This window comes from Mus caroli, unplaced genomic scaffold (genome assembly GCF_900094665.2).
Source record: "Mus caroli unplaced genomic scaffold, CAROLI_EIJ_v1.1 scaffold_16533_1, whole genome shotgun sequence".
Taxonomy (NCBI): Eukaryota; Metazoa; Chordata; class Mammalia; order Rodentia; family Muridae; genus Mus; species Mus caroli.
Window position 1 is genome coordinate 11,169 of NW_018389572.1, and position 14,993 is coordinate 26,161.

The following is a 14,993-nucleotide window of genomic DNA, read 5'->3' on the forward strand; positions in this document are numbered from 1 at the left end:
TATAGGTGGAACAACAATATGAACTAACCAGTATCCCCCGGAGCTTGTGTCTCTAGCTGCATATGAATCAGAAGATGGCCTAGCTGGCCATCAGTGGAATGAGAGGCCCATTGGTTGTGCAAACTTTATATGCCTCAGTACAGGGGAACGCCAGAGCCAAGAAGTAGGAGTGTGTGGCCGGGGGAGTCGGTGGGGGAGCATGTGGGGGACTTTTGGGATAGCATTGGAAATGTAATTGAAATAAATGCCCAATAATAAGAAAAAAAAACCAGTTCAAATAAAGTCAAAATTTCCACATGGGTTAAATTAAATTTTCAGAAAGCTATTAAGGTCATCTCTGAGATGTTAGGTTAATTTAATATATCATAACTGTGAAGCAAAACCCACTTTATTACTTAGTATGGCAACCTCAGTTGCCTGAGGTACTTCATCTGGATGTAATTTTGAAAGGCACTAGATTCTGTATATTCACAGATTGGTGTATAGCCCTTTAGGGGAATTATCAACTCTTATTCACATTATCTAGATTTTTGTCAGAAAAAATAGATTAGAAGCAGAAAATTGAAAAGATGAAAGAATTGCTGTATCAAGGTATCTTGACAAAACCTGAGTATTGGTGAGAATATTTGTTAGAGAAAAATATTGTAAAATGCTCATAAAGTGTTTGGAATGGTAGGAGCTTATATAGCCAGTCACAAAATACCCCCAATTATGTATACTTGGTGTCATGAAATCCAAACTAGTATAATAATTGATATTCATACTATTGGCTTTGTTTACTATGTTAGGAAGATACTAGGAGCATGTAATCAGTTTTCATCACATCTGTATATTAAAATAAGTTACCATAGTTAATGTTACATAAGTTAACATAGTTTGAATGTTCTCGTCATCTTTAGTCCTGGAAAATCCCAGACTTTGTTCAAGCCCTGTCTTGGGAGCCATTTGATTCCATATAACTCCTTTCCTCTCCTTCCCCACTACAACATTTTGGGAACATAGAAGGCTTGTAAGTCTCAATTAAATTTTATTTTGTATTCTTCCTGTTATGAAGAAATGTGATCTATGTGTTTAAATTTACTGTCTTATGTGTCTTTTCCATCCAACTGAATAAAGAATGTGACGAGGACAGAGGCTGGGTCTGTTTGACTCTGTTCTCCAATCCTTGGCCTGACTCTTGCAAAGTTGAGCTTAGAAGAAGTAGTTGAACATCAGCTCTACATTTATACACAACAACTGAAAGTCTGAGATGAGATCATGTGTTACCTGTTAAAATGCTCATGTTTGTTACAGCTAAGTCAGCCGATGGTCCCAAGGCAATGAAATGAACTATGGCCCCGCTGTCTTTCACCTCGTCAATACAGTCTTTGGCTGTGCTGTCCTCCCCATCACTCAACAGCAAGATCTCAGTCCCATCTGTTTTGTGTCCTCCATTTTTAAATACCTGCAAGCATAATTCAGAATACCATTATCATTTCATACTAGATTAGCTATCTTGATGGAAAGTTAGAAAAAAGAAACTATAAAAAAAGTATAGAATAGAGATAATTTCTGTTTTAGAATCATGGAGTTTATGTTCAATAATCCTTGGAGAATATAAATAAATTTTCTGTCCTCCTCCCCAAAATATAGGGGATAATTTTTCAACTAAAAGATGGGTGGGATCAGGAATTAGAAAAATTCACATGGACTAAATAACATCTGACTCAGGAAAGCCCAGGCCAATAGATATTTAAAATATGGAACCAATTGTCTTTGCCTGATATCCTCTGACAAACCAGTTGGTTTATACAAAATCTCTTATATATACAGCCAGGTGCATTGAGCAACCACACTAGCACTAAAAGGCGATGGAATCGCAATTAGGAAACTCTTAAATACTTAGATAGCAGGGATCTAATGGTCTAAGCATGTTGAAATTCCAGATAAGACAGAGTCTCATTCATCCCATGCTGGTCTTAGATGATCTAGGCAAAAATGATCTTGAAATTTTTATCCCTGTGCCTTGATTTCCAAGTGCTAAGATAGCATATACATCAAAAATTTTTTTCCTGTGTGTTTTGTCTAGAACCTCTTAAGATTAGTTATGCTAAAATCAAGAGACAAGTAAGAACAGTAGAACTTCACTTTGTTCTAAAAACAAAACTAAGATCAAAATACATGTGCAGTGGGATTTTCACCTGAAATGCAGTCTTGATTCCAGAGCAGATGGACGTCCCTCCATCAGCACTTGTAGGTAAGGTTTGCAAAAGCTGGTTTTTCTCGATGTCACTGTTTATTTGGATCAGCTCATGCATAATAGTGGCCTGGCTACTAAAGTTTACCATCCCTACCCAGGCCCTGGTTTCAATTATCTGGCTTAGAAAGTATTTTGCTGCTTGGTTCATTCGATTCAGGCGATCATTAGACTGTGTGAAAAATTATAAGAGAAGATATGAGTGGTTTTCAACTGGAAGATGAGAGAAGAACTGGACAACTGTTAATTTGAACTATGGAAGAATGCAATTATAATTTTAGCTGGCAAATTAATAAGTGTGGTTATAGGTAACATGGGCACATGTAGAAGTTCATAGCTTTCTACTTGAGGTGTTCCCAGTGGCTTAGTAACCAAGTCAAAGGTGGGGCTTGGGTTGAAACTAAGGCAATGGTTAACATCACAATTCAGCCCATGATCACACATGTTAAGATAAACTCCCATCCCAGGTTTGGAAACCTCAACCAGACTCTCTTGGTCTCCAAACATAGCTGAGCTTTGAAGCTCACCAGGAGCCTGCTGAGCTACCATTAACTCTGAGAAGGCCACCTACTCTGCCCCTTCTACTTCTAATCTTTCCTGTAGTTATCATTGGGGTGACTGCATTGGCTTTCTGGTAACTCATTGGTAACCATGCTTCTCTTAACTAGATGACTGCCCAGGACATACACATCACACATTGATTTCCTCTAGATTCTCCCTGCAACCCATCCCCAAAGTGGTTTGAGAACTTCTCGAACCAAATCACAGCTCCTACATATCTACAATTTTGTCCCGCCTGTTCATCTATCATTTTCACATCTGATTTTTGTTACTTTTTTTTTTTTTTTGGAATGGTGAGCTTGTAGGAGTGCAGGATACTTAGACCACAGCACACATGTTATGGTATATATGTAGAGATGAGAGGACAACTACAGGGACTCAGTGCTTGCCTTCCATCATTTGATTTCCAGAGCTTGAACTCAAGTTGTTAGGGTTAGCCAAAAGCACCTTTGCCCACTGAGCGTCTCTTCTGCCTTTATCATAAACATTATTATTATCATTCATTATTATTGGTGTGTGTGTGTGTGTGTGTGTGTGTGTGTGTGTGTGTGTGTGTGGTTATGGTGTCCATGTGGAGGTCAGAAGATAGTTTTGAGGACTCAGTTCTCTTTTAATTCTTGAACTCATATTGATAGACTATTTTACTTGCTGAGCCATCACACTTTTTTTTTTTTTTAAACACAGATCTACTAGGACCCTATCTGGGGTATTCTATTCATCTCTCAATGGGCAGTCTCTTCTCTCCTCAGTGACATTTCTTGGGCTACCTGTGTGTAGTGATTTTGAATGTTCTGTCTTCCATGAAACCCCATGTCACTGTGGCTCACCTTGTCAGTCCCTGCCATTCTTTGCCCTTTCAATAACAACTTTCCCTTCCTTGCTGACGCTTTAATTTCTGCTTTAGCACATCTGTCCCACCACACAGTGCAGTCACTCAGTGCTTTATCATATAACACCTGCTTGTTTGTAGTTTATATTCACTTTAGCAGCTTCCGATTGGTCACAAATATATTATGTTCTCTGGATCAGAAAAGGTTCTAGTTCCGAGTGGAACTTTTAGTCTGGTCTGGAGAGGCACAGGTAGTATCAGTAAATTACACAGAACTGGAGATATACAAAAGGGAGTTTTGGCATTAGCAAAAGATGAACTCCTATACAGTACCTCTAGAGCCCAGCCCTTCTCTTGGTGAAAATGTGTCTCTACTAAATTGTAGAGGACAGGAATGATTTACTTAGGTAGGTGAAGCTGAGACAGAGAGAAAAAAAACCCACACATTTCTTAACTGTTACTATATCTGCTTTTTTGGTTTATTTTATGAGACAGGGTCATACTATGCAACCCAACTGACTTTGAACTTGCCTAGTCCCCCAAATGCTAGGATTCCAAGAACATACTTCCATTGCTCATCCTAAATGAACTATAAACTTCTCAAGTACATTTCTATACTCAAAATAAAAACAAAACCAAACAAACGAAAAAGAGCTCAGGAACTTACAGCCATACTCCCAGACACATCAAGAACTAGGCATACAATTCTCTCACTGATCCTCAGCAGGGAGAAGAAGGGTGGAGCGGGTGGTGTCTCCATGGGCGTGCTGTTGTTAAAATCCTCAGAACTGCTGATTACTTCCCACGTGCTTCTCCATTGGCACTTTTCATTATGTAGAGTTGGAGCCTCTCGATTATGGTTTTCTTTTTTACAGAATTCAGTCACCTAAAAGTGGAGTAAATTATAGAAAATTACTATTTCATGTATTAAAAAATGACCTGGAAAACAAAGCAAAAGTATGTCCAGCGTTAGAAATTAAAAATAATTATGCTGGCTGGCCTAGCAAAGTGGCTATAGTTGATACTTTGCTATGAATGTATGTAATAATAGCTATCAAAGAAAAAGTGGTTGTTGAGAGTGGGGGTGGGGGCTCAGGATTGGTATGAATGATTCTATATGGGAGGATTGAACTTTAATTGAAAACACGTTTTTTTGTTATGTTTTTTTAAATTGAAGGAGCATATGTATAGTATTTAGCACTATGCATGTTCAAATAAAATACTGTTAACACTAAAGTAGACTTATTATTTAATAGTTAATAATTATCTAGCTATTAAAAGACAATAGTGTTAATATACAATAGAGGATGAAAAATTACTGCATGTCAATCAATGTTCAATGAATTCTATATTAACATATTTAATCTTCATGTCATGCTTAACATCTGTAATATCTCAGGTATAACACTTGCCTAGCAATGTGTATTTTTTAAATTTTATTTTCATCATCATCATCATGGTTATTTTAAAATGATGTTAGACAAATCCTTTGATTATAGATTTCTGGACACAGTGACTGGTATACTTACAGAATCGATACTTTGCATGAACATTATGGAAGCCTTTTCTGATTGAACTTTATCAGGGAAGAATTGACAATCCTTTTCATATAACTTTGTGGTGGAATTAGTTCTGCACCTTCTGGTTGTACAGCTGCCCCCTTGGCATATATGGACTCTATTTGTACCCGTGATACCCGTGGAGCACCTGAAAATATGGGAGTGAGTCTAAGAGACAACTTAGTCATTCCTTTGAAAAGTGATCCTGTTTCCACTGAGCTTTGTGGCTCAGTATTTGTTTGTAGCTTCCAGGACCTTCCTCCACTGCTGGCCAATCAAAGTAATCATTTGTTTTTCAAGAAACTGTAATGAAAAACAAAACAAAACAAAACAAAACAAAAACAAACCCCTAAAAAAATCCAAAAAAACCAAAGTGGTATCTCCAGTCACACACAGTGGGGCTCTCTGCTAGCATGAGAGCTGTGGGTGGGTCTTTCCCTTAGACATTCATACAGCTGGCCTTGTACCAACTCTCTGTAGTCACCTGGTTGACAGAACCCTGTGAACCATTTATTCTTGGTGTGCAGTGTGGTCTTCTTTTCCAAGAAGACATCCTTGAAGAGTGGCATCACATGACTACATGTGCTTTGACTAATCAAGGAGCATCATTTTATCCAGATTACAATGGGACTGGACTCGGAGAATGAGGAACTGCCAAGAAAGGCAATGGAATGAAGAAGGATTGATGTGTGCTGTTCCATGGGAGAGTCATAGCTGGCAGTGATCAGAACAGACACACCAGGCTTTAGCCACAGCTCATCCCATTGGCTTGCAGTTCAAATTCAGTAAGTGAATTTTTAATGAGTTCTGACAGGTCTGGGAGAGATGTGTAAATAAAAAGTGTCAAAATGCCAAACAAATGATTGGCATTGAGGCTATGTATATATTTGCACAGATAATCATTGTCTTCAAGGAAAATGGCCTAAAATAAGCATAAAATAGGCTTGTGATATTGCATCTATTATCTGCCTTGTAAGAAAATATGGATGCTTGTCATTGGAAAGGACTATAAAGCAGTTAAAAGCCAGAGGTCATTTAAAGGTACTTAGGGGTCATGCCATGCCTTGTTGCTTCGATTTTCTTTGATGAAGCACTATAGAATGGCTCGTCTTCATTGTACTCATCAAATACTCCCCAGCGAAGGTGGGCCCATTCATGGACCAACAGTTTTCCTGTAAGACATTTTTGAAATACATAGTCATAATTTGATTGGTAAATTTTATATCTCAAAAATTTCCAGGCCACCGTGATGGTCCAGTGGGCAAAAGTGCTTGCCACCAAACCTGACAACCAGAGCTCAGTCTTGAACCCCATGTGGAAGGGGCAAGAACTGACTCTCAAGTTGTCCTTTGCCCACTACACCACTCCTGAAGAGAGAGGGAGAGAGACAGAAATGGAGACAAAGAGAGAGAGAGAGAGAGAGAGAGAGAGAGAGAGAGAGAGAGAGAGAGAGAGAGAGAGAGAGAGAGAGAGGAGAAAGAGAACAGAGAGAAGAGAGAGGAGAAAGAAGAGAGAGGAGAGAAAAGAGAGAGAGACAGATTGAAGAGAGGAGAGAGAGAGAGAGAGAGAGAGAGAGAGAGAGAGAGAGAGAGAGAGAGAGAGAGTTTCCATTTGGGTTTAGGTTTTCTGTAAATCCTAAAGTTTTTTATTTTGTACATAAAAATGCTTTTGTATTAAAGGATATTCATTGCTGTATGGAATATTAATTTTTATACCATAGCATGTTAAATCAATGAAACAATGTGGAGCATATGCCACAGTCACAGTAAACTAGTATTTTATTTTCAGTTCTTGGAGTGTCAAAAATTTTTAGTTTATGGCTTGCCAAGTACCAACCCTGTCAACAGCCTAATCAGATATACAGAACTCTGCTGTGTAGATATTTCGAGGGTGCAACTTTAGTGGAAAAAAAAAAACAGACTAAAAATGCTCCTGAAGAGTTAATATTGAAGAAAGATATAGATATGCTATTATAGATTATGGAGGTTACACTGGCTACTGCATAAAGATTTTCGCAAATTTTGAGAAAATTCAAATTATTTGGAATAAGCACCATGAAATACGTCACTTGTTTAATGTCACAAAGCTAATAGAGGAGTCAAGATTTGGAGCCAAGTGTTTCTGCTCCAGTCTGCTTACTTAGTATAGAGTTGCTTGTCGCAAACATGCAATGCTTTAACCAAATTCCCCACCTGAATCTCCATATTCATCTTGTTTTCTCCCCAGTACAAAGTCAGGGGTGAAGTGAATGTATTCTGCTCTCTCTTCACACTGTGTGAACTGCCTGGTGTAGGGCTCATCTCTGCCCTCGAAGGCGGGAGGTGCCACTTTAATGTCAGCCTGAGAATGTTTAAAACGATCGTTAACACTTGCAGAACAGAAAAGACAGTTGTTAGAATAACTCTGAATCAATAACTGTGTAGCAAAGCTAGCAAGCACCAGAAAATACTTTTTTTGTTGTTGTTAGACAAAAAAAAAAAAAAAAAAAAAAAAGTGATACTTACATGCTTGTAACTCTCCTGTTTTGGCCTCCTGTACTGGGGACTGTCTTTCCAACTCTCAGGAATTAATAGAGACACACTTTTGAAGAAAAATCTTTTTTCTGTAGCTTCAAAAAGGTATGTAGATGCTTTAGTCACCATTCCCTATTATCAAAGGGAAATAGATAGGTAAAAATGAACATGAGAATGGAGTCATGTCTCAGGTGCACTTCCCTGGTGAACCCTGTTAAGCTGTTACTACAAAAGGAGCCATGCATCAAGCTCATTGCTCAGCAGGCTCTGCCCATCCTTCTAACCTGACCCTCTGTCAATCCATAACTCCCCTCATCAGCACCTGCAAAGGCTTCTGGGTCTCCATCATCTCACCTCAAAAGACAGCTTGAGGCACATACTTGGTGATTTCAGTAATTGATTTATGTAGTTATACACCTGGTGTTTAGAGTCATTTATTCGGATCTAATATTTGTGTGAAGGCTTTTTGGTTGGCTTATGGAATGTCTGAAGCCTGGTGACCATATCTTTAGTAGTCTAAAGACACTCCTAATTTCAAGAAATAAACCAAAACAGCTCTAGCAAATGCAAGCTAAGGAGAATAGCTCACAGGAACGGTTAAAAGGATGGGGTTTTCTTTGTTTTTGTTTGTTTGTTTGTTTGTTTTGTTTTTTCGTGACAGGGTTTCTCAGTATAGCCCTGGCTGTCCTGGAACTCCCTTTGTAGACCAGGCTGGCCTTAAATTCAGAAATCAGCCTGCCTCTGTCTCCCAAGTGCTGGGATTAAAGGCGTGAGCCACCATGCCCGGCTTGGGGTTTTCTTTTTATACTCTTGGAAGAGGTGGGAATGTTGGACCCTTGGAGGGCAAGGTAATAGAAATTCCATAGCACATGTAAAAAAAAATCATCAGAGAACTGTTACTCTGCCTTCAATGTGAAAATACACATTCTCTCCCAGTATCTGGAGTCCAAAGCTACTGCAATTTGTTAGGGGATTTCTCTCTCAACATTGTCAATATCTAATAAAGAGAAACACAGATGAAAAGCAATTAAGGTTCCTTATAAGCAGGCTTCTCAGAGGGAAGTAAAACATAAACAAATATAAAATAAAATAAATAAAAGCAAATATATCTTCATTTCGCAGAAGCTTTCTGCATCTCCACTGCTTTGTCTATCAGGACAGACCCCTCTTCCAGCTTTATCAGAAGCCCACTGCTCCTGAAGGCCTCCATCTCTCACCCTGCTGCCCTCTGAGAGTCCAGCACTCTGACTCACATGCATTTTAAAGAGTCAGCAAGCTGATTAGAGATTAGTTGAGAGATTAGTCAGTGTCAGAGTCCAGAGAATGAAGGTCCAGTGCAGGAAGTTTGTGAAGAACTCTACAGTGGCTCAGAAGCTGTTTAGCACACAACAGAAGGAGGATAAAATAATTCTCTTTTTCCCTGGATGCCTCTTTTCAAAATGAGAGGTATTTAGGCCCCAGGAAGAGAGTACTCTCTGTACATATGAGAACAGAGTGGTAGTGGTTCAAACTGAGTTATGAATTGGACCAGTAGGCTTGCTGTGTACAACTGTATAGGTTGTGTCTTGTATAACTCCAAGGGACTGCATTTCCTTGAGAGTCCCCATGACTCAACTGGCTTTCTTAGATAGGAGTGTGTTTGTAGGCCATGGAGAGCTATCAGAGACATTGTAGGTAACTTTCATCTTCACTGATACTGGGTGCCTAATAAGGGTTTCTCAAAGTTTTCTAACCAAAGTCCTATTGTATTCCTTCTAAGTTCCTCCCCAGAATTCCAATAATGTTTTAGACTTAAAAAAATAAAAATAAAAACCTGAAATATCAGTGTTTGCAGAAGTGGTCAGGTTTTAAATCCCAAAGGATCCTGAATATAAAATACAAAAGAAACTTGATAATGGAGAATATCAACCCATCAATTATAAGAGTTTTCCAAAATCATTGTATAAGTAGAGGATAGCAAGGCGTCTTCTGATGAGAGAAGACTTTGTAAAAGGCTAAGTGTCAAAAGCCACTAAACTATAGACATGTTGGCAAAGGATTGAATTTGTACTTGTAATAGTCAATAGGAGACTATGCTGAGAATTCCTTTTTGTCTCTAAAAATAGTCTTATCAAATATTCATTTTCTGAATTCAAAAAAGTTTGAAGCCAATCATTTATTCCTGTACACCAAGAATCCATCATTGAGAGTCTGGTCTTTGTATTCTATGGGAAAAATATGTTTTGTCTTTTAGAGTTCAAAGGACACCAGGTAGTGACACCTCTGAGCTGCTGGATGGTTGACAGAGACTGCATGACAAGTGGAAGCCAACTGAAATCATAAGGATAATTCAGTTCATGCCCAGTAGGGAACTCAACAACGAGCATTGGGGCCCAGTGGGGATGACCCCAAACCAAGTAGAAGAAGTTGTGGATGTTGCTCCTGAGGACATGAGAAATGATCATGAAGCTGACATGGCAGTCTTTACTTGGAATGTTGGGGTTGGAAGAGAATTTAAAAAACTAAAGTCCTAGGATTAGTGAGGGGGCCTTTCCCTCTTTTTGCAACCACTTGGTGGGCTCACACCCTCCACACACTGATCGTCTCTAATTTTCATCTAAGTACACATTTTACATCTCCCCATGAATTCAGAGGTCCGTCTCTTCTACCTGGATGTCAAAAAGCTCCTCAATCTGTAACCACCTCGAGCTCCTCCTCCCCAGGCACAGCTCTTTCTTACAGTTTTCCTTCCCAGTTGATGAAAGTCCTCTACAAGTAGTTAAGCCAAAGTTGGAAAGTTTGCCTTGCCTCTTAACATTTCCTCTCTACCTCTCCTTTCCACACAGGAATAAACCAACAAGAGTGTTGTCCTTCATGCTTTCCAAATATGTTCAGCATCACTTGAATCACTTCTCACACCTCCTTGTCCCAGTCACTGCTCCTGTTCATAACCACAGCCTGGCTCCTTCTTCACCCCTATCCTGCATTCATACAGTGATGTGATATGAGTGAGCCTTCTATGGTTGCAGGTAGACAGAGTGGTCATAGAATAGACACCAAAGTGTCCACATCCTCAGCTAAGCTCTTTCATGGAGTCTCATTACTTTCTGGGCTCTGCCATTGTGCATAAGCCTCTCCCAGCTTCAGTGTAAGACAGACACCCTTCCTCCAGCTTATTCACTGTTTCCTTGATTACACAAGCTGCTATTACCCACATAAGGCTCTCATCTTGGTGTCTGCTCACATGTCATATCATGAGTGGGGCTTCTCTGAGGGCTTCCCTGCAGGAAACAGTGACTTACACTCTTGCCTATTACAGCTGTGCTCTGCTCTGCCTTGCTCTTCTGGGGCAGCGTGCTCCACAGTAACCTACTAACCTCATACTCACTCTCCCACTCACTCTGATATTACTGTGAGGACCTGGAAAAGAAGGCATACCCATAATTCCTTTCTCTTTTAAGTTACTTCTCTTTCCTCAGTGGTTCAACAAACATATGTGTATGCACGCACAATAAATAAGTAAATTACAAAAGCAGAACAAGAATCCAACTTCTAAATGACAGACAAGGAAGCTGAGATCACAGAGGCTCTCTGCTTTGTCTTTGATCTTAAGGTGAGGAGTTCATATCTCTTCTAGAACCTCTACAACCTTCACCTGGAATGTCTTAGAGCCTTCATCTCAATCCATGCCTTCCAAAACTGTCTTCTCTGTTTTCAAACTTCTCAAAGCATTCAGAGGTTTCCACAGTAACTCTTACTATTACTATTAACATTTTTATTATTCATAATTCAAATAGGAGAAACCCTGATTTTCTTACCTTTATGTGTTCAATTATTGTTGTATCTTCTGGCACAGCAGGATCAATGGCAATAATGATGTCTTCATAGCCATTCTCATTCAGCCTTATCAAGGAAGTGTCTGACCCCCAAAGCAGGTATAGCAGTAGAAGGAGGAAAACAGGCCCTCTGGAGAAAGCCATCATTCCAGCCTGGTTTCCCAGAGGCCTTTCTTTCTCTGTGTCTCTTGGCAGGTCTATATATACTCCTAAAAATCACCTGTTAACTGATTGTGGGATAGTGACTGTTTAAAGGTCAATGTTCATGTACAGAAAACACATAGCCGGGTTATAAAATTGGTTTTTTGCTTGGTAATGTTTAAAGGTATCAGAAAATTATAAAAATACATAGCACCCTCTCGTCTTGAGACATAATACATTGCTTCCCGTTTTCAGGTAATTTCCTAAGCATAAACACAGATATATTTATTTATTTATTTATTTATTTATTTATTTATTTACATAACTGGATTTGTTCTTTGAAAGAAAATACATAACACATTCTGCTTACTTTTCCCACTTCTCCAGTCACCCCCCTACAAGTCTGGTTGCCACATGCACATCTTTTTGTTGCTTTGTGACCTGCTAAGTTCAGTTAGGGCCATCTATGAGGCCATGGCTTGGGAATCTATGTTGGAGGCCAGTGAGCTCGTCATGAGTATACAACTGAAAACAGTGACATCCTGTCCATGAGAAAGCATCAAGAGCCAGTAGTTAGCCCAGGAAGCATAGCCCCTTGAGCCCCTCCCTGATCCTTGATTGACAGGCCCAATCTTGTGAGACCCTGTGTAGGCAGCCCTATCTCCTGTTAGATCATGATTGCAATGTCTGTGTCATGCTCTGAAGGAATGATTTCATAACCAGCTGCATCATTCCTTCTGTCCCCTCTTGTGGTGTTCCCAGACCCTTTGAGGGGACAGTGTAGTATCTTATTTAGGTCTGAACCTTCAACCAGCATGCACTCTCATCACTTTAAGTAGCCACAAGTCCCTGCATTCTCTCTAGTCACTGCAGAGGGGCTTCTCTGAGCTAGGCTGAGCATGGCAGTTCTCTATGGGTGTGCATAGATATTTAGAAGGAAGCTTGACTTCTGCCAATTTAGATAAACAGTGTATCTTTACTGTGTTAATAATTTCCTCTTCTGTTCACTTTGTGTCTCAGACATTTTATTGGATCAACAATAATTTTCTCTGAAGAACCATAAAAGAAACATATTTGTACTTCCCCATGTCAAATTTATCATAAAAAAGTTCCTTATATCTTCCTTATAGAAAAATGAGTATGCCAGGAACATACTGTAAGAACTAAATTTACCCTGTAAGCTCCACCTAGCCATGGGCAGGCAACTTCCTGGAATGCTGGGGCTATTGCTCATGTAGGATAACAAGTCACATATTTTCACTTCAGTATGCAAATTTGGTTTCCCCAACTGCATAGGATATGCCTGGTCACACATAGGTGGGAAGTACATAGGCAGGAAGTACATCAGGATGTTTTTTTGCTCCCAATGGGACAAAAGCAGGAAGTGCCATAGCTTTGTGAGTTCTGCCTTTAAGAGCACCTGACTAGCACAAATCTCTGGGAATTCCAAGTATGGGCCTGGCCAGTGTTTATCTTCATGACCAGTATTAAATAAATTTGCTTTAATTGGACACTCATGGCCTTGGTCTCTTTCTTCCAATTTTCAGATTTAACAATACAATTGAGGTTTTAGTTTTTAGATTTTTAGTTGTTTAGTTATTTTTCTTTTATTATTATTTTATATTTTATTATTATTATTTTTAATTTTAGTTAATGTTTTTGTACACTCCATTTTTTATCCCATTCCTGGTTCACCATCTGAATGTTTCCATCTCATACCTCCTCCCAAAACCCTGTCTCCACAAGGATGTCCTCTCCCCTCCACCTGCCCCCACCCACCTCTCTACTCCCTGTGGCCTACAGTCCCTTGAGGGTTAGGTACATCTTCTCTGTCTGAACCCAGACCCTGCAGTCCTCTGCTGTATATGTGTTGGGTGCCTCATATCATCTGGTGTATGCTGCCTGGCTGGTGGTCCAGGACCTGTGATTTCTCGGGGGTCCAGATTAATAGAGATTGCTGGTCCTCCTTCAGGGTCACCCTCCTTTTCACCTTCTTCCAGCTTTTCATTAATTCAACCTCAGTGGTGAGTTGCTTCAGTCCTTTGGTTGGGTGCAAATATCTGCATGACTCTTTCAGCTGCTTGTTGGGCCTTTCAGAGGGCAAACATGATAGGTCCCATTTTGTGAGCACTTCATAGCTTCAGTAATTGTGTTAGTCCTTGGGGCCTCCCCTTGAGCTGGATCCCACTTTGGGCCTGTCACTGGACCTTCTTTTCCTCAGGTACTTCTCCATTTTTATCCCTGCAGTTCTTTTGAATAGGAACAATTATGGTTTGGAATTTTGACTGTGGGATGGCAACCCCTTCCCTCACTTGATGCCCTTTCTTTCTGCTGGAAGTAGGTTTTACAAGTTCCCTCTCGCCACTGTAGGGTGCTTCATCTAAGGTCCTTCCCTTTGAGCCTGAGAGTCCCCTCACCTCCCAGGTCTCTGGTACATTCTGGTGGGACCCCCACCTCCTACCTCCCAAGGTTGCCTGTTTCTGTTCTTTCTGCTGGCCCTCAGTGCATCCGTTTTTAGATTTTTTTTTTTTAATTCCATTTGAGATGCTTCATTGGTACTTCATTTGGACAACATCAAGCTCTTTTTTACATTTATTTTTTCATACAATATATTTCAAATAATATATTTGATCATATTCTTCACCCATCCTCAGTCACCTCCCACACCACTCAACTTTGTCTCCTTACCCATTTCTCAAAACCTGAAATTCAAAACAAAGATGGTCAACACCCAAAACAGATCCTATGTTTGTTTTTCTTTAAACCAATAAAATTTATTTTAAAATAAACAATTCTGTATCGACCTTTTATAAGTCATCAAAAGAATTTATAATAGTTAAATGCCTTTTAAATACACACGATATCTTCTGAAGCTAAAAGTAATATGCACTCAACCAATTTTTAAAATCAATTTGAAACATTAAACATGGTAGAAGTAGAAAAAAAATCCAATGAAGTCCTCCAAGAAAGGAAATTGTGACAAGTTCCTGATTAGACAGCAACCTTTACATCTCACAGGGAGAATACGTAGCAAAACTGTGGCTTCATAGAATAAATTCGGTAGTGTTCCTTCTGTTTGTATTTTGTGGAATAGTATAGAGAGTATTGGTATTAGATCTTCTTTGATTTCTTTGTTTATTCCTTCCTTGACCAAGGTATCATTGAGAAGAGTGTTGTTCAGTTTCCATGTGAATGTNNGCTTTCTATTATTTATGTTTTTATTGAAGATCAGCCTTAGTCCACGGTGATCTGATAGGATGCATGGGACAATTTCAATATTTTTGTATCTGTTGAGGCCTGTTTTGTGATAAATTATTATTTTTTTCCATTTTTTATTAG

The 14,993-nt window shown here is 39.4% G+C and overlaps 1 protein-coding gene across 1 annotated transcript in view; it reads right to left on the reverse strand.

Annotated features, from left to right (window-relative positions):
- LOC110288176 (calcium-activated chloride channel regulator 4A-like) overlaps positions 1 to 11,684 on the reverse strand; it is a 20,790-nt gene extending 9,106 nt beyond the window's left edge. Inside the window, exons 1-8 of the mRNA XM_021154599.1 lie at positions 11,496 to 11,684; positions 7,690 to 7,830; positions 7,378 to 7,525; positions 6,249 to 6,357; positions 5,156 to 5,333; positions 4,294 to 4,512; positions 2,181 to 2,408; positions 1,267 to 1,444 (exon numbers count right to left, since the gene is read on the reverse strand). Coding sequence (XP_021010258.1) covers positions 1,267 to 1,444; positions 2,181 to 2,408; positions 4,294 to 4,512; positions 5,156 to 5,333; positions 6,249 to 6,357; positions 7,378 to 7,525; positions 7,690 to 7,830; positions 11,496 to 11,660 — 1,366 coding nt within the window. The 5' untranslated portion in view covers positions 11,661 to 11,684. The remainder of the gene's footprint in view (positions 1 to 1,266; positions 1,445 to 2,180; positions 2,409 to 4,293; positions 4,513 to 5,155; positions 5,334 to 6,248; positions 6,358 to 7,377; positions 7,526 to 7,689; positions 7,831 to 11,495) is intronic.
- Between the last annotated feature and the right edge of the window lie 3,309 nt (positions 11,685 to 14,993).